Source organism: Lampris incognitus, chromosome 1, assembly GCF_029633865.1.
Source record: "Lampris incognitus isolate fLamInc1 chromosome 1, fLamInc1.hap2, whole genome shotgun sequence".
Lineage (NCBI taxonomy): Eukaryota > Metazoa > Chordata > Actinopteri > Lampriformes > Lampridae > Lampris > Lampris incognitus.
In genome coordinates this window covers 107380406-107401197 of record NC_079211.1, presented here as the reverse complement: position 1 = coordinate 107401197, position 20792 = coordinate 107380406, and the positions used below count along the sequence as shown (strand labels likewise).

General features: G+C 41.9%; 1 protein-coding gene across 1 annotated transcript in view; it reads left to right on the top strand.

Annotated features, from left to right (window-relative positions):
• Nucleotides 1-20792, top strand: part of LOC130111578 (zinc finger protein 462-like) — a 56177-nt gene that overhangs the window by 14498 nt on the left and 20887 nt on the right. The window contains exons 2-5 of the mRNA XM_056278810.1: nt 10442-10631; nt 11058-13119; nt 13510-16089; nt 16199-16512. Coding sequence (XP_056134785.1) covers nt 10442-10631; nt 11058-13119; nt 13510-16089; nt 16199-16512 — 5146 coding nt within the window. The remainder of the gene's footprint in view (nt 1-10441; nt 10632-11057; nt 13120-13509; nt 16090-16198; nt 16513-20792) is intronic.

Sequence of the window (20792 nt, the reverse complement as noted above, 5' to 3'; positions counted from 1 at the left end):
TATCAGTTATCGGCCGCCATAACTTACGATAGTCGATATCGGCCTTTGGGGAGGGGGGGGGAACATGTCGGTTGACCCCCTAATTGAAATGCAAGTCTGAGTCCATGACTACACCAAGATTTCCAGCCGTGTTTGTGATTTTTAACATTACTGATTGTAGCTGAGCACTGACTTTTAATTTTTCCTTCCTCGGCTCTAAAGACAATTACTTCAGTTTTATCTTTGCTTTTCATTGTTCAGTGCATTTACTTAGCATTTGTATGGGATTATAGTACCCCGGTGATATTGTTATGCAAATTTGTGTGTTATTTGTGTAATTATGGTAACATTTTGTTGTTTTCCATAATTTGAACTAGTGGAAGCATATAGAATTTAAACAGCAGAATCCCCAGAATGGAGCCTTGGGGAACTCCACAGGTCATTTTTGTCTCCTCGGATTTGTAATTACCTGTAGAAACAAAGTAGTCCCTGTCCTTTAAGTAGGATTCAAACCAGTTTAGTGCTGTGCCAGAAAGTCCCATCCAGTTTTCCAGTTGGTCTAGTAATATGTTGTGGTTGACTGTCAAATGCAGCACTGAGATCCAATATTACCAGGACTGAGATTGTTTTTTTTTTTTTTTAAGATTTCCCCCCGGCATTTTCTGCTTTTATTCTTTTTTTCGGCATTTTCTGCTTTTATTTTAACAGTGACAGTAGAGAGACAGGGAAAGCAGGGGAGAGAGAGAGGGGATGACATACAGCAAAGGGTCCAGGCTCTATTCGAACCCAGGCCGCTGCAGTAAGGACTCAGCCTTATGTGGTACGTGCTCTACCAGGTGAGCGGATGTCATTAAAGACCTTAACAAAAGCACTCTTAGTGCTGTGGTGTGGTCAAACTCCTGACTGCAAGACATCAGAACAGTTGTTTAGTGCCAAGAAGTTGTTCAGCTGCTGTAAAACAGTTTTTTCAGTAATTTTTACTTAGAAACAGGAGGGTTTTTTGTTTTTTAGATTGTTCCCCCTTTTTCTCCCCAATTGTACTTGGCCAATTACCCCACTCTTCCGAGCCGCCCTGATTGCTGCTCCGCCCCCTCTGCCGATCCGGTGAGAGTTGCAGACTACCACATGCCTCCTCCAATACATGTGGAGTCACCAGCGGCTTCTTTTCACCTGACAGTGAGGAGTTTCGCTCGGGGGACGTAGCGCGTGGGAGGATCACGACATTCCCCCCAGTTACCCCGCTTCCTTGAACAGGTGCCCCGACCGGCCAGAGGAGACACTAGTGCAGCGACCAGGACACATACCCACATCCGGCTTCCCACCCGCAGACAGCCAAATGTCTCTGTAGGGATGCCCGAACAAGCCGGAGGTAATCTGGGGATTTGAACCTGTGATCCCTGTGTTGGTAGGCAACGGAATAGACCGCTACACTACCCGGATGCCCAGAAACGGGTCTATAATTGACCGATCCAAAGTCTTGACCCCCTTAGTTTTTGTTGCTAGGTCGGACAAGTTTGATAAAAAGAAACATGGTGATGCGGCCGACGCTGGCTCCATTTAGTTGGGTGCCGCAGTGTATATTAGATATGTTTATGGAAGTCAGGCAATATAGCTTCAAGAAGCTGACAGCAAAGATTACAGTATGCGATAGGAGGATATATTCACGATGTTTACTTTGATGAACAAAGCGAAGTGACGTAAATTAAGGCCAAGTCATTCCAGTCTCAATGAAAAAGGGAGAGGCCACACATTTTTTTCATAAAAACAAGAGTAATAGTCAACACTGCTCCTGCACCAGATAATAACTTTTATTAAGGCATCTTTTCCTGTTGGGATGATGCTAGACGTTGTATATATCCAAATAAATAACACCAAATGTTAATTTGGGGCAGCACATAGCCATACAGAGATAATATAAACAAAAGAACGTTAGCATTGATCTTTTCTGGCTAATGATAATTCATGTCATCTTAAAATGTGTCAGCAACTAATCTATGTGTTCTTTTCCAAATCTTTGTAACATTACAGCAGAAATAAGGAAGTAGCAAACCTGGCTGATGTTGGTGATCTGACCTGTTGATGTAGCAATACATTAGCTGGCTAGTTATCTAGCGTTTTGCTAACATTAGCTAATTTAAGATCTGATTATATACAATGTAATTTGTCCATAAAGATTGTGACACCAATGTAATGTGATTTTTACATTGTAATGTACCTTTGAACAGACGTTGGTGTCCTTAGTGAGGGTGTTGATTATCAGCTGATGGTAAGGTCTCCTGAACAGCCTAATGATCAGACAAAATTTGTTTTCTGTTTTGGGGAATGTAATAAATACAACACCTTCCGCACGGTCGGGGTATGCGAGTGTCACTTTTACGGGTCCCTCGGATGCATCTTTTTTTTTAATCTGTTTTTTGGGTTTCACAATTTTTTTTAAACATAACACAAACAATCAAGCATATGCATCCCTCCCTTTTTCCCTCCCTCCCTTCCATCCCCAAAGCAGAGATAAACGGGAAAAAAATTGTAGCACAGGTGACAATCGTATCAAAGACAAAGTTAGCATTATGGGTTGATGATGTCTAGCATCATGTGTAAACCCCCAAGTCATGCCATTACAGTAACAACAGGGTTCCTGCAGTACATGCATGGGCCCCTAAAGAAAAAACAGGAAAAAAAACTGTGTGTGTGTGCGTGTGTGTGTGTGTGCGCACAACATTCTATTTAACCTTATGTGGCTTTAGCTATCCCAATCCTGTGGAGCAACTGTTAAGGTCTTTACATAGTCCAGAAAAGGTGACCATATTTTTTCAAAGTTTATCAGTGAACCTTTCAGGGAAAATCTGATCTTCTCTACCTTGATGTAGTATAACACATCTTTGATCCATCTACTGTGGGTAAGTGGCGATACATGTTTCAGTTTAAGAACTATTAGACATCTAGCTAAAAGAGAGGTGAAAGACATAATTCTATTAAGATACAGGGGAGTGTTAATCCTTGGGGGAATGCCAAACAGGGCCATAAGTCAAGTCAAGTCAATTTTATTTGTATAGCCCAATACCACATATTACAAATTTGCCTCAAGGGGCTTTACAGCAACACAACATCCTGTCCTTAGACCCTCGCATCGGATAAGGAACAACTGAGGATCAGGTGGAACGTCCACAATAGCTATATCCCCAAAGGATTTAAAAATGTCTGTCCAGAATTCAGGTAAGTGATGGCAGGTCCAAAAAACATGAAGCAAGTCCACGGGTGATTGTCCATAACGGTTACATCACATGCATCACTTATGCCAGGAAATATCCTTGATAGCCTAGCATTAATGAAATCTATTTCAGTGTATGTAATTGAAATTAGGCTCTTTACATTGGGGTTCAAAGAGAGAATGGAATCAATTTCAGAATGAGTAGGATGGTTTGTAAATTTTGTAAATTGCTTTTGTAAGAAATGGCTAACCTGGAAATAGCGAAATAGATGCGATCTAGGCAAATTGAATCTTTCAGACAGGTCTGAAAATGATGAGAAAGTCCCTTTGCTGTACAGATCTTCGACAATTTTGATTCCCTTGTCAAACCAGGTTTGGAAGGCGAGATCAATACACGATGGTTTAAACAGGTGGTTACGACATATTGGGGAATGACAGGATGGTCTGTAAAGACCAAAGTGCCTCCTGAATTGCATACAAATCTTTATAGTGTGCATTAACAGTGGGCATAGGGCTAACAAGCGGTAAGCCTGAACATATTAAAGAATAAAGAAGACTGCTGGGAAGAGGACATCTCCATTTGCACCCTAAAAGGAGTGTTCTCTAGGTTGGGCCAGTAGATAAGCATCTGAATATTATATGCCCAATAGTAATTAACACTAGAACGACCAAGATGGTCATAAAACAGCATTTTAGCGATATGAGAGTCGAGCTCGCCGACGTTAATCAAAAAATAGTGGAGGCAGAGACGCGAATTGAAAAGGCGGAAGATCGCGTTTAAAACGTCGAACAGGTGCTAAGCAAGATGATAAAAGTAAGAAATCAACAAGAAAACAAAACTACTCGACCAAGAAGGGAGGTCTCGATGGAAGAATATGAGGATATAAACTTAGCACAAAAAGTAAGTAAATTTGTGTTTGGTAGATTATTTCTTTGTTGTAACAATGCTTCTTGGCAAAAAATCTTATATCAGGCACCTGATTGTCAGCACCTGGGGTACCAGAAGCTCAAAACGGGTCAATGGCAAAATAAGCTGTTTGGCATTGGCAGAGACGATTTGGCAAATTTTTCATGGGTGCAACCCACATACTCAGCTCTGCTGCTCAGCCCACAAATGCATGTTGCTTACAAATGTGGCAAAATTTAAAAGGGAAATAAACAGGCTTTCCAACGGTATAAGATTTATTGCCAAGAAGCATTGTTACAACAAAGAAATAATCTACCAAACACAAATTTACTTACTTTTTGTGCTAAGTATATAATGTTCCCGAAGGAGTGGAGGGGCCATCTATATTGGAGTTTATAGAAAAGCTACTACGGGACATAATGGAGAGCCCCACCCCACCCCAACTATGGAGCTTGGCATCGAGAGGGCACACCGATTGCTCGCCCCAAGACCCTCTGAGGATAAGAAAGACAAGCCATGGTCAATAATAATCAGATTCCTCCGCTACAACACCAAATCAGAGATTCTGCGCAAGGCATGGGGAAAGAAGAAGGTGTTTTTGAAAGAGAGGCCAATATATTTCGATCAAGATTACCCCCCCAGCGGTCCTGCGAAAGCGTAAGGAATACTCTGAAGCGAAGCGAGTGTTAAAGCAGAGAAAGATCAGCTTCCAGACTCCATACCCTGCTAAACTACGAGTGTTTTACGAAGACGGCGCAGCTGTACCAGACAGTGGAGGAGGCGACTACAGACATGAAGGACAGAGCACTGACTGCCCATCAGCATGATCACATCGAGGGAGAGGCTGGCTGAGCAGCTATCCTGCTCCGCCTGGGAAATGGTGGGGGCAGAGTCGCCTTGTGTTCGTCACATGAATGCGTCTCTGCGTGTGTCGGAAAAAGCAGTGGTTCGGCCTGGATTCGCCTTGTCACTTGTCACGGAAGTGGCGAGGTGTCTCCTTCGAGACTGCCGGCCGGAGAGATGCAGTTGGCGAACGCATGCAGTACGAGGGTGGGTGTTTGAACTGAAATAGGGATCGATTGGCCACTAAACTGGGAGAAAAAAGGGAAAAATAACAAATGAATAATAATAAAAAAAAAATTTTTGACCTGCGACCAAAGAGTACTACATGGAAACTAAATTCAAGTCGACTCAATTATCCGAATTCTAAGGACCAAATTAAAAGAGAAATTAGTCTTTATTTAGAATTCAATGATAATGGAGAGGTTTCACCTCCCATTCTATGGGATACTCTCAAGGCTGCCTTTAAAAGGGAAATTCATAGCAATATCTTCTTATAAGAAAAAAAATAAGGAATAAAATATTAGCGGAATTACAAAACAAGCTGAAGGAACTAGTAAAAAAAAACAAATTGAGTTTGGCGCAGGATACATTAGGGGGAATTAGAAAAATTAAGAATGAAATTAATAGTTTGGCTACACAAGAAATCAGGAAAAATCTAATGTTTTTGAAACAGACATTATGAAAGTGGATCTATGAAAATACTGGCGTGGAAATTGAAAAAGAAGATGGCAGAAAACACAATTCATAGAATTGGGGATCAAAGAACAAACATGATAAAAAAAAACATATTAAGTGAGATTCAGGAAGCTTTTGAAGTGTTTCACAAAACTCTATATTCTAAAGTTCCAGGGGGAAGTGTAACCCAAATTGACACTTACCTGAATTCCCTCAAGTTACCCATATTAAACGAAGAACAAAATCGAACGATGACTGCAGATATAACTGAAAGTGAACTAAAAACCACAGTTAGTAGGCTTAAATTAAATGAGTCACATGGATCAGATGGCTATAAAGCAGAGTGGTATAAAGAATCTGAAAACGAATTAACTCCTGTTACACTCCCCATGCTGAACTGGGCTTTAAAAAAGGCGCAAACGCCACCTAGCTGGAAGGAGGTGATAATCTCAGCTTTACCAAAAGAAGGCAAGGATAAAATGGAATGTGGGTCTTTTAGACCAATATCTGTTCTTAATGTAGATTATAGACTATTTACCTCCATCTTGGCCAAACGATTAGAAGAGTTCCTACCCACACTGATACATAATGATCAGACAGGTTCAATACAACAACGCCAAACAAGACAATATACAAAGGACACTACACATTATGGATTGCATACAAAAAATAAAATTAAAGCAATAGTGATAAGCGTGGATGATGAAAAGGCATTTGACTCGGTTCACTGGAATTTTCTTTACAAAGTTCTACACAGATTTGGTTTCCATGACACAATTATTAAAACTATACAGGCGCTATATGACAATCCCACTGCTGGGATTAAAATTAATGGATATTTATCAAATAATTTTACCCTAGAAAGGGGTTCGAGGCAGGGCTGCGCATGGTCACCCCTACTCTTCGCATTATATTTGGAACCACTAGCTCAATACATCAGACAAAGTGAAGATATCAGGGGAAATATTATTAAAGGCACAGAGCATACATTGGCCTGATACGTGGATGACATTTTGATCTATCTAGGGCAACCAACGTATTCTTTACCTACATTGATGCAATCATTTGAACAATATGGTCAATTGTCAGGATACAAGATCAACATAGATAAAACTCAATTACTTTCATATAACTATAGCCCACCGTCGGTGCTGTGGTGGCAGTCCTTGTGTCCTCTTCCTTTGCAGTCACGGTGACAGTCGTGGCGTCCCCTTTTGCTTGTGTTCTCCTCTTCAGCTTTTCCTCCAATTCCCTGATTTCCTGTTCCATCTTCTGCTGCAACTTCTTATACTGCATTCTCAAGTTCTCTAATTCACTTGTTTGCTGAACTTCAGTCTCAGCCTCAGTTCCATTCTCTGACGGCTTCAGGGAGGCCAGGTAAGACAGTATAAGCTCTAACCGCTGCTGACGTGACTCTTTGGACGCTTCTTCCGCCTCGATTTCATCTACCGTGGCCTCAACCAACCTGATGAGGGCGCGTCTGGCTCTGCTGGCAAACCCCTCGATTGGTGCGTTACATTGTAGATGCTCACACAGAGAAATGAGCTCCGTCTTCTCCAGCGTCAGCAGCATCCTGCTTATGTCGTCCCTTACTTCCTCCATGGTCCTTCTTGTCTTCTCTGCAACGGCCGTGGGCTGAATCAACCATCCTCTGCTACCAAAATATGTAGCGTGGTGCAGAATGATGTGTTCGTCTCGAACTGTCGCTACACATTTAAATGAAGATTGTTTGTTTTATTTTCTTTCTGCAAACAACAGAAATAACATTTATTATATATCAACCGTCGCCACACAATCTCTTTGCAACTTGCTGTGTCAGAATCTCGTTTTCTAATCAATTCACATACAGTACATTATGAACTTGTACCAAAATACAATAAGAAATCATGTCTTAAATCTCTTAACGTCTTCTTCAATCATGTACACTCAATAACACTTCGTTTCTCAAATAATACCACCAATCAATCATGTTACAAGTATCTAAACTGTATCTATGTGAGCAGCGCGGGCTCCTTGCTACGGGCTCATTGTTCTCATCCCCGACCTTGCGCTCGCTCCATGGTTACTGTATCTAGGCCAGCTAAGCTAACTGAACCGGCTAGCCACCGTTAGCTACATTACGTTAGCCGAACATGTTGCGTTGATAACAAAACAATATTAGGTTCACCCGGCGTCATATTCTATCGCCAAACATATTCCTACTTCACACTACACATTTCTAACTCCACTATCTTACCTGCAAACAACAGAAATAACATTTATTATATATCAACAGTCGTCACAGTCTCTGCAACTTGCTGTGTGAGAATCTCGTTTTCTTATCACGTACTCACGCGAGACTTCACTGCACACTGCACAAGCGACGCTGCCCTCTGCTGGCCGGAGTTAGACATCACAACTAAATTCTGATACTCAATAATACAAATATCCATCAGAGAAATATAACCACTGCCCGAACATGGATATATGAAAACAAATACAAGTTAAACATGGAAATAACATAAATCTTGGAAAAATAACCTAACTATGGCTTGGTATGCCACATATGTTATATCCTGCTTGTTTACATGTTCAAAATAAATTAATTATTCATTCAAGCTTGATATAGTGTTTCTGGCACCCAACCATTCAAAAATTATTCATTGTACATGCTTTGTAATTTAGGGCAGATTAAGTGAGAAAATATTTTATAAAATTCCACTGTATATCCATCAGGCCCAGGGGACTTGCGATTTTGCATGGATTTTATGGCTTCTTGGATCTCAAGAAGTGAAATTTGTCTGCCAAGGCTGCCAGGAAGCGTTTTATCTAGTACAGGGTAACATACATATATTGTCAAGAGGTTTGTTGTGGTCCCAAATATCTGGAGGACATTCAGAAGAGTAAAGCTCTTTATCTTTACTCGGCTTTACCTGTGCCCGCATCCATGGGGTTAGTGGTTGTGTCAGGAAGAGCATCTGACATAAAATTTGGCCAAATCATTATGCAGATTGACAAGACGGGCGAGTGGATGAGCAGCTAAGATGCTGGGGATGTTCTCCATGATGTCATTCACCTTAGTGCCAGGAAAACAGAAAGTTACCGCTGATTTTCTCTTTGTTTCTCACAATCGAGTCAGCAATGATAGGCGTGGTCGGAGGGCGAGTAGATGGTGGGGAAAACTTCACCCGTGATGACGGGGGGGGGGGGTTGGAGAAGGATGGACAGAGAGGGGGGGCAGGAGCTCTCCTCGGCGCTGGTGTGAACTGTGGTGTGGATCGGCGAGCCCTGACGTGGGAGGAGTGCTCGGATTTGGCTGATGGAGGGACCGGATGTGACAGTGGGCTGTGAGACCGGGACCGGGGCTCCTCAGCTAAAAGAGGTGGAAAGTCATGCAGATCAAAAATATCATATTTATTCTCCAGCTCCACAAAGAAAAGACAGTCTGGTGTGCCCAGGTAGTGTAGTGGTCTATTTCGTTGCCTACCAACACAGGGGTCACCAGTTTGAATCCCTGTGTTACCTCCGGCTTGGTAGGGCGTCCCTACAGACACAATTGGCCGTGTCTGCGGGTGGGGAGCCGGATATGGGTATGTGTCCTGATCGCTGCACTAGCGCCTGCTCTGGTTGGTCGGGGTGCCTGTTCGAGGGGGGGGGGAACTGGGGGGAATAGCGTGATCCTCCTGTTGTACACTTAAAAAGGGAAAATGAAGAGAAAGCGACAGACTTTTACCTCTTTCTCTCAGACGGTTTTAACTACAGTGCTTTATATTTTCAATTAGTTTTTTTTAACAGAGCGTGCATTATATTGTAGTGAATTCGGGAGGCAGCCGGGAACTGCCACCACAGCCAACCCGGGTCTCCTGCAACATGTATGACTACATTAACCAGTCGACTTAAGGGTCCGACCCGTTAGCCAAATGGCTAGCGAGTCTGTTCATCCGCGGTTGTTACACTATCCCCCTCCTTCGGGAAGCGCACCCCCACGCTTCAGCATACCGGCTCTATCACACCTCTGGGCGCACTCACTTCTGATGGCCTCACGATCTCACCATCGCACTTTTGACACCAATGTAGTGAATTTGAGGGGGTAGCCGGGAACCGCTGCCACAGCCGGGACGTAAACCTGGGTCTCCTGCACCACGGGTGACTACATTAACCAGTTGACTAAAGGGTCCGTTTTGTGTAGTTTGGGGGTACTTTTGGGTTGTTTTGGGTATCTGTACTGGCATGTTTTTGGTAGTTTTGTGTAGTTTTGGGTTGTTTTGGATAGTTTTGTGTATCTACTGGCTTTTGTGTAGTTTTGGGGTACTTTTGAGCTGTTTTGGGTATCTGCACTGACATGTCTTGAGTACTTTTAGGTTGTTTTGTGTAGTTTTTGGTTGTTTTTGGTATCTGTACTGGCATGTTTTGGGTAGTTTTTTTTGGGGGGGTGTCTGTACTTTGTTGTTTTGGGGTACTTTTGGGATTTTTGGGGGGTATCTGTACTGGGGTGTTTTGGTTACTTTGGGGTTGTTTGGGGTATCTGTACCGGCATGTTTTGGGATGCTTTTCGTTGTTTTCGGTACTTTTGGATTATTTTGGGTGGTAAGTTTTATTTGACCCTACAAAAACACATTCTGGACTTATTAGTTTAATGTGTGATAAAATCAGAATTAGTGTGCCTCAGGGAGGGGAGTTCTCCTTAGACCCTATTCTTTCATAGGTGGAAATGTCTTGGAATTGGCAATACTGGCCTAGTAAATTAGTTTGAGTTTAGTTCGAGGCAAAAGGCATTAGCAGATGAGTTCAAGAAATGGAAAAGGCCTACAAATATAAAATTCTCCAATTCTTTTCCTTTTTTCATTCAGATTCAAGCCAATCCATGAACTTCAATCAACTTTCACCCCAACAGTCACCAGTTCAGTCCTTCCAATGTAGCCACTGTGTCCTGATCTTCAGATCCAAGCGCTTCCTCTTCGAACACCTCAGCATGGTACATGGCCTCGATGTGGACTCTGCCCTCATAAATGCTGGTTATCAGTCCCCCAGTGTCAATGTGTCACAAAACAACCCTCGGAAAGAAAAGCTACCACCCCAAGCAGCAAATGCAAAAATGACTTCCCCTCCTTCCAAATCTACCTCAAAAACCAACTGTATTGCTGACTCTTCGAGGGAGTTAAAATCCTATGTAAAGCAATCTGCAACAGTCCCAACGTACTTCACAGCATCATCCAAATCTGAGTCCCCTGCACAGACTGAATCTCCTGACTGTGGAGGGGTGCCATGTACAGAGAAAACAAAACTTGTTTTGCATCACTCTCTGCCAGGCTCTGACGTAGAATCTGAGGGAGTCTGTCAAGTCACACCAAATCCCAGGACGGATCTCTCAAGCAGTGGATGTGCAAACCTTTTGTGCACTGAGCAAGAATTACTGGATGACTCCTTATCTCTTAAATTTCCCATGTATAGTGGTCAATTAAATAGATCAACCAAAGTCAACAAAACAGTCAATGAGGACATCTGGGTAGAACCCTCTGCTAAAAAATTGAAGAGCAATAGGGTACAAATGGGACTCCAAGGAAGTACAGTGAACCAAAACAAGTCCTCGGGAAGGTCTGGTTTTATGTTTGAAGTTAGCGAAGATGAGGAAGAGAAAGGGACTCGGGGAATGGAACTGACCAACAAAGCTCACCTAGTGAGTAGGAATACAGACAACTCACATGTTTACCAATGTAAACACTGTAGTTACAGTGACACAGGTGTCCACAATATGTTAAACCATTATGAGAAGGTCCACCCCTATGTCAGGTGTAACAATGAGTACATTCAGGATCCAAACAATCGGAGTGCTACATTACGTTGCCTGGAATGTCCAGTCGAATTTGATGCTGCATCGAGCCTTGAGAGGCACTACAAGGAAAACCACCCAGAGGCCCCAAATGTGTTCGCTATGCAACCCCATGAATTTCATTTGATTTTCAAATGCTTTGTCTGTCCATTCACCACTATTTTATTCAAAGAGTTGAATGAGCATTACAGTGAGGAACACCCAACACATACGGTGAATAATTTGCTGATGTACTACAGGTACTCCGCAAACACAGGACAAGAGGAATCATCTCAACCCATTTCAACTGAAAAATCGTCGAGTCTATGTTTGGACAGAATCTCTGTGAAGAAAACCTCAACACCAAGCAAGGGAAGCCAAAACACACCCTTGCAATCAAGAATGGAAGTGGATTTGTATCAATGTAAAAATTGCACTTTCAGTCACAAGTCTGCGGTTGCAATGCTAGTACACTACCAAAAAACCCACCCAAAAGAAGTGCAAACAATTAAAAAAATCAAACAAGAAGCTTTTGTTGTGTCAGATATCAAATCATCAGTGTCAACTGAAAGAATTTCAGAGTCTCTGAGCACAGAAACGATCATCAATAAATCAGCAACTCAGCACAAGCCCATCTCTGATTCCTCAATGAAATCAACAGACCAATCTCAATTGTCTTCAAAAAAGAGGATTTCGTTGACCACAGTGAATACCAAGACAAAATCTGAGGTTGCTGGAAGTCTTCTAGGATCTAAGAATGACAAGGAAGTGAAGTCGGGCTACAGTTCTCTCAATTTATCAGGTGCTGAGCCTGAAGATGTAGATGGCCCATTTTTTTGTCAGTTCTGTAACTACACTGATACAACAATTGGTGGGATTTTTAACCATCAAAAGACCCAGCATGGAATTCTGAAGAGAAGTGCCATGGCAATATATGTCTCGAAGCAGGTTCAAAGCAAAGCAAAAAAATCTACTGGAAAATTGTCTTCGAACCATACCAATGAGAAATCGTCCCATGAAACTGTCGATGCTCCCCCCACATCTTTGCAACCAGAGGTGTTTTACTGTCAGTTCTGCAGCTATTCTAATCACAATGTTAGAAGTGTTGTGGGTCATCAAGGTGCAAAACATGGTAAAAATACAACAGTTACAAAGACCTTTGAGTATTCACTTGAGGTACAGAAAAAGAAAGCTGAAAGTAGCGTAGAACTAAATTCTCCATCACCTAAGAAAGGAAAGCCTGATCATAAAGAACAGGAGTCAGTGGACCCTCGGGTACACAGCTTCGGGGCATACAGACGGGCAGAAAACCTGTTCTTCTGTGAAAAGTGCAACTTTGGACATCCCTCCATTCTAGGAGTAATGAAACATCAATGCATTAGGCACCCTGACCATGTAACAACAAATAAAAAGGTTTTGAGGTATACTGAAGACATTCGTGGCCAAATTAAAAAATCAAAATCTCAAGCAACATATACATCCTTTTTTTCTACTGGTCTTCCCCTTCCTCTGGTAAATGAAGGTGATGAGGAAGTGCTTTTCTGCCCCTTATGCAACTTTGCACAGAAGTTAATGACAAGAGTTATGAGCCATCAGCATAAACGCCATCCTGGTGTTAAGATCGAAACCAAGTATATCCTCGAGTACTCTGCTATGGTTCATGAAGAAATTCAGAAATCTCGTCTGAAAACAACAACTGCCCATCAAGCAACTGAGCCAGTGCGTTCTGGGCAAGAAGGAAATGAAATGGTGCAAACACACAATTCTAGAAACGCCATATCAGTGTCACTTTCAGCCCAAAAGAAGACGACACGAATTCATTGCCCCAAATGTTTGTATACAACTCCGCATCTTTATCTTCTGAGAAGGCATTTACGAAAAATACACCTTATAAGTCACACTCGAAAATTGTCTCTTAGCTGCGCTAATGACAAGTTGTCCCTCAGAATGGATGATTCCTCTCTCTTGACCTCACAACCGAAGGTGTTTTACTGCCGGTTTTGCAGCTATTCCAGTCACAATATCAGAAGTGTTGTGGGTCATCAGCCTGCAAAACATGGTAAAAAGACAACGATTTCAAAGGTCTTTTGGCATTCATGTGAGGTACAGAAATGGAAAGCTGAAAGCACTGCAGAGACAAATTCTCATTCATCTGAGAAAATAAAGCCTGATCGTAAAGACCAAGCATCAACAGATTGTCAGGTACAAAACTCTGGGGCGTATGGACGGGCAGAAAACCTATACTTCTGTGAAAAGTGCAACTTTGGACACACCTCCACACAAGGAGTATTGAAGCATCAAACCATCAGACATCCTGACCACAAAGCGACAGCAGTTAAGATTTTAAGGTACACTGCAGAGCTTGTTGACCAAATTAAAAAATCAATATCTCAGCCAACAAACTCGTCCAGATTTTCTCCTAGTCTTCCTCTTCCTCTTGTAGGCAAAGATTATGAATGCATGTTATTCTGCCCCTTATGCAACTTCTCACATAAGTCAATGATAAGGGTTCTCGACCATCAACGCAAAAGACATAGTGGTTTTAAGGCTGAAGCCAAGTATGTCCTTGAGTATTCTTGTATGGTTCGTGAACAAATAAAGAAATCCGGTCTGGAAACTGCCAATCAAGAAGCCAAGCCCATGACTCATGGGGAGGGAGGAAGTGAAACTACACAAACATGTAGTCCAAGAAAGTTAATTTCAGTGTCATTTTCATCCGCAAAGAAAACTGCAAAACTCAGGTCTTTGCAGTGTCCCAAATGCTTGTACTCAACCCCACATCTGTATCTAATGAAAAGGCATTTACGAAAAATCCACCTCACAAATGACACAATCATGGATGTTTTACAAATGGCTTTTAATGATGGTGTTTTGAAAGCTGGCTATCACTGTGAATGGTGTGTGTTTTCCCACAAGAAAGCAACAAGAGTTCATCAGCATTGTCAGGAAAAGCATGCAAGACGTGGAATTAGCCTTGAGCACATATCTGCACGGTTATACATTGGTCCCAAAGCCGCCTCTAAAAAGAAGAAGAAGCTTAAGTTGATTAACATGAATGAAACTAATGGGCCTCCTGTCATTTCCCCCATTCAGCAATCTGGAAAAGTTGAAAGCGAAACGTTTCCTTGCCGGGCTTGTCCCTTCAAAGGTGACTCATCGCAAGCCATCATAAGCCACTACCGTGCTGTTCACCCTTGGTCTGTCAAGGAAGATGGCTCAGACATGGATGACATCAATTTTAAGGAGATGAATGTAAGCAAGTCAGATCAAGATACAGAAGGTCATTCTGAAATGCCTCCATCATTTGAGACTTACCAGGTGCCCATTGAATTTGAAACACTATCTGATCCTTCAGAACAAGAAATGGCCTCTACCAAGTGGTACAAGTGCCATTTCTGCCATCTGTGTTTCACAAGCCATCGGGGTCTCCGCACTCACTATAGAAGAAAACACCCAGACTTTGAAGATATAGATTCTGAAGAGAAAGATGAGTCCCACGTGGGTGAATACGGGAGCTACCAGCAGGTTTACAAGTGTCCATGCTGTACGTATGTGAATAATAGCAGACAAGGAATTCTTACTCACTGCCAAATGATGCACCCCAAGTACAAATCTAGGGCAGATAAACTTCAAACAACGAAAGCAGAGTTACCCAACATGGGAAAGTATGCTAGTGGAGGTGACCCTAGGAATAAATTCAGATTCGGTGGTTACATGTGTAAAAAATGTTCAGTCATCAAAACGTCGCTGAAAAAATTAAAAATGCACTATGAGAAGGACCATAGCAAGTTAATTTCAAAAATGTTGAAGCCTGCCGCTAAACATCCAGCTATAATTAATAAAAAACTCCTGTCTAGGTTGCAAAGCTCTCAAAGTTCAATACTACAATATACCTACAATGTTACAAACAAAAAATCTGCTACCATGAAATGCAGTCTTTGCAAATACATTTGTAACACCAAAATTGGGATGAGACGCCATTTGCGCATTTACCACAAAAATGCATCTAAAACGGAGACTCAGGAATATCTGTACAAGTGTGTCCTGTGTTCTTATTCCACTTACATAAGATCATATTTTGCAAGGCATTATACTCGAACACATGGAAAGGCTGCCTTCCTAACCTATTATGTACCAATGTACAAGAATATTAAGAAGCCACAACCATCACCACAAGATGATACTGTTACCCAGAACCCAGAGGATACCCTCGAGGGTTGCCGGTCAGACACACTGGTGATGCGAGACGACCTAGCATCCCTCTATAAGGAGACTCATGGAAGTGTTGCATTCAACTCGTACTCTACTGCTACGTCTGTAGAGGGACAATCTGTGAAGTACCACAACAAAGAAGTCGGCAATCTGCCAGGAACTGATTCTTATAAGGGAACTGCAGCAGTGAAATGCACAAAGTGCACCCACTTATTGTTTAAGTCGCCTGATCTGCTTAGTGCCCACTACATCCGTGTTCACAGCACAGATCCTGGAATGGACTTTTCCATGCGTTCTAGCCCTTTAATGAAGGGCTCAAAAGTCTACAAGTGTGCCCACTGCAGCGATACTTTTAAGAGTATCAGACAGCTGGGCTGTCATTTGGATGACCATCGAGAGCTGTATAAAAAGAAGGCAAACATGACAAAGAGGGCTCCCAATGTCAGTGTAAAACAGCCTTCAGCTGAGCCTTTTGAAGTAAGTAGCCAACCCATTTAAGCATTTTACATCATTACTTTTTTACCTTATATTTGAGCAACTGTAGAATTCGGAAATAACCCATTTTGAAATGCTTCTTTGTTCTCAGTGCAAAACAGGAGACAAATTGCCGGAGTTAGAGACTGTACATGAACTGGCCCGTTGGAATGTGAGAAAAGTAGAGACATTCATTCTGGCAACAAGTCCTCCATCGTCACCTCCCAGAATCCCTGAGACGGAGGAGTTGACAGTCCAGAGGCCCAAATGGAGTTGGAAGTCAAAAGGAGCCAGGGGTCAGACTTGCCAGCAATGTGGACGAACATTTAAGTCATTGATAGGCCTGCGTGTTCACGAACGCAGCCATGCTGCTATGGCTGTTTTGGAGCAACTGGGTACCTCGTCCACCTCATCTGTAGACCACAAGTAAGAGGACTTTGTGTTTAGTTCAAATCTTTATTGTCCATTTCATTTTTGTCTAGGATTTGAAATGCAATTACAAAGGAAGCATGTAATTACTAACAGAATGAGAACCAGATTCTTATATACTATAAAATAATGCAAGGGAAATGTAGCAAAATAGATATGGTACACACCAGTTATAAATCTAGAGAGGGAGTTAGTATGCAGATACTGTGCAAAATAATTATATGATAGTTGGTATTAGACCCTCACTTTTTAAATATTAAAACCTTAATTAGTATTTTTTTTACAGTATCTTTTGGCGTAACTAGATTGTTTGTCATTGGTAACAATACTTGTATATAACTTTAATCCTTTCAGTGAGAAATTAAGTAGAGGGCTATTTTAGTACACCATTGCATACAAAATGGGTGATACGGATTCCCCCAAACTACCCCAAACAAACCCAAACTACTCAGAACAACACCTAAACATCTACCCAAACGACTCCAAACAATTCCCCAAATACTCCAGACTACCACAAGCAGATACCCTAAACAACCACAAACTATCTAAACACAAACCCCAGTTGTCCAAAGCACATACCCCAAAGTGATACAAACTACCACAAACTATTCAAATATATACCTAACAACCCCATAAGACACCAAACAACCCCATACTACTTACTGAAATGACTTACTGTAATGATTGATGAATGATGTAATCATTTACGTGTTGTACTTTAGGTGATTTTTTTTTTTTTTACATCACTGCTGATTACCAGTTTTTATGCAGCCCCCCTGTAATCATTCCCATAGAATGCAGTGAGAATGAGGTCATTTGGGGTAATTGTCTGGATAGTTTATGGTTGTTTAGGGTAGTAGGCGCATGTGCTTGGATAGTTTGGAATAGTTTTGGTTTGTTTGGGGTTGTTAAGGATGTGTTTAGATTAGGGCTGTCAATGAATATTCCAAATTCGAATATATAACTGAATTGTAAAAAAAAAAAAAACCAAAAAAAAAACCAAATGTTTAAGTGTGAAAATTAATATTTGTTTGTGGGAAGAAGGAAAAAGAGCAGCACTACTGCGGATGTCTGCTTCGCGAATTCTGGAGAGCGTGGCCGCTTGCACTGAATACGCTGCATGACGGATAGGAGTCACACAACGTTGCTTTCATTGGTTGAAAATGAAGAAGAACCGTGTGGTAAAGATGGCAGAGAGTTCACAACCCAACTCAGCGCAGAGAGTGAGTTTCACTCCAAACAATCTAAAAAGCCCTGTTTGGGGGCGTCCGGGTAGCGTAGCGGTCTATTCTGTTGCATACCAACACAGGGCTCGCCGGTTCAAATCCCCCCGAGTTACCCCCGGCTTTGTTGGGCATCCCTACAGACACAATTGGCCATGTCTGCGGGTGGGAAGCAGGATGTGGGTATTTTCTCTGGTCACTGTACTAGCGCCTCCTCTGGTTGGTCAGGGCGCTTGTTCAGGGGGGAGGGGGAACTGGGCGAAACTCCTCACTGTCAGGTGAAAATAAGCGGCTGGTGACGCCACATGTATTGGAGGAGGTACTCTGCAGCCCTCCCTGGATCGGCAGAGGGGGTGGAGCAGCGACCAGCGGCTTGGAAGAGTGAGATAATTGGCTGGATACAATTTTGGGGAGAAAAAGGGGGAAAAATCCAAAAGAAAAAAAAAGGCCCTGTTTGGAAATACTTTGGATTTTGGTCAGAAAACTCTTGCTCAGCAAAGATGGAAAAATATTATCAATTGTTTATTTAAGCCAGTATGAATATTACCTAATCTGTATAAAAGTTAGGCTATCAAATAACACAGTGGTTCCCAAAATTTTTTGAGTACTGTACCCCCAAAGCATTTCAAGCCAACCTAAAGTACCCACTACTACGCAATCAATTGTGGTGATCACCAGGATATATCATTAATGTATATAATTTATATATGTATATATATGTATATATATAGTATTTTATTTAGTCTAAAGATCATTAATTTAATTATACCTTTTTATAAAAAATAGGCTCAATCTCCCCAATTAATGTGACACTTTAATCATATTCAATCATATTACTTATAATAGCCATTGTTTATAGACTTTAAAAAAGTAAGGCTCAAACACACCAATTAATGTGACACTCAATGGGACACTTGAGCCTGTTTCTCACTCATCAGTTTTATGAGTCTGGGGGAGATTGTTGCAACAGCTGTGACCAGGTTATTCTCCAAGTTGAGCCTGTTCCTGTGTTTAATTTTGATGTGGGTGTGGGCAGAGAATGTCACCTCAAACAGATATGTGGATCCAAAGGGCAACAGTTAATTCAGGGCATGTTTCCCCAATTCAGGATACTCCTTTTCCACAGCACACCAGAACTGTATCAGTGGTGTGCTTGAGTAACTCATCTTCAGGGTCCTATCTGAGGACACATCTATGAGATTTTCTTGCAGTCTGTCGGGAATGCTGCTGTTAATGTCCATCACAAATGGATTACGCACCCAGTCCAGTTTGGAAGACTTGCTGACAATATCAGGGAAGTAGGAGTTGAACTCATTCTTGAGCTTGGGTAAATGTGTGTGTACTATTTTCACAATTGTAGCTCTGTCACATTCAGCAGTGGCAATGTACACTACCGTTCAAAAGTTTGGGATCACCCAAACAATTTCGTGTTTTCCATGAAAAGTCACACTTATTCACCACCATATGTTGTGAAATGAATAGAAAATAGAGTCAAGACATTGACAAGGTTAGAAATAATGATTTGTATTTGAAATAAGATTTTTTTTACATCAAACTTTGCTTTCGTCAAAGAATCCTCCATTTGCAGCAATTACAGCATTGCAGACCTTTGGCATTCTAGCTGTTAATTTGTTGAGGTAATCTGGAGAAATTGCACCCCACGCTTCCTGAAGCAGCTCCCACAAGTTGGATTGGTTGGATGGGCACTTCTTTGAGCAGATTGAGTTTCTGGAGCATCACATTTGTGGGGTCAATTAAATGCTCAAAATGGCCAGAAAAAGAGAACTTTCATCTGAAACTCGACAGTCTATTCTTGTTCTTAGAAATGAAGGCTATTCCATGCGAGAAATTGCTAAGAAATTGAAGATTTCCTACACCGGTGTGTACTACTCCCTTCAGAGGACAGCACAAACAGGCTCTAACAGGTACTATTTAATGAAGATGCCAGTTGGGGACCTGTGAGGCGTCTGTTTCTCAAACTAGAGACTCTAATGTACTTATCTTCTTGCTCAGTTGTGCAACGCGGCCTCCCACTTCTTTTTCTACTCTGGTTAGAGCCTGTTTGTGCTGTCCTCTGAAGGGAGTAGTACACACCGGTGTAGGAAATCTTCAATTTCTTAGCAATTTCTCGCATGGAATAGCCTTCATTTCTAAGAACAAGAATAGACTGTCGAGTTTCAGATGAAAGTTCTCTTTTTCTGGCCATTTTGAGCATTTAATTGACCCCACAAATGTGATGCTCCAGAAACTCAATCTGCTCAAAGAAGTGCCCATCCAACCAATCCAACTTGTGGGAGCTGCTTCTGGAAGCGTGGGGTGCAATTTCTCCAGATTACCTCAACAAATTAACAGCTAGAATGCCAAAGGTCTGCAATGCTGTAATTGCTGCAAATGGAGGATTCTTTGACGAAAGCAAAGTTTGATGTAAAAAAAATCTTATTTCAAATACAAATCATTATTTCTAACCTTGTCAATGTCTTGACTCTATTTTCTATTCATTTCACAACATATGGTGGTGAATAAGTGTGACTTTTCATGGAAAACACAAAATTGTTTGGGTGATCCCAAACTTTTGAACGGTAGTGTATGTATCCATCTGCAGGAAACAACTTGTATCCCCATCTTCACATTTGCTCTGCCAGAGCTTGATCTTCTCCAAGAATCCACATACTTTGTTATACAAGCTAAGAACATGTGTGTCTTTACCTTGAAGAGAGAGATTCAGCTGGTTGAGTTTGCTGAAAATATCGGAGAGGTATCCCAGCCGGGCTACCTAATCAGCGTCGTCGAACATAGCCACAAGGGGATGTGTGCGCTCCAACAGAAATTCCCTTACTGCTGTATCCTGCTGTAACGTCTTCCCTCGGGATAACCACTGGACATCGGTGTGAAGCAGTAGCTGTTCATGTTCTGATCCACCATTTTGACAAAGTGACTGAAACAGTTTATAGGCATTTTTCCACGATAGGGCCGAACGGTTACCAGGGCTGCTTCGTTCTGTTCTGTGCTGCTACGGACTCCTGGGAACAGTGACCGCTTCCGTTTCCATTTGTC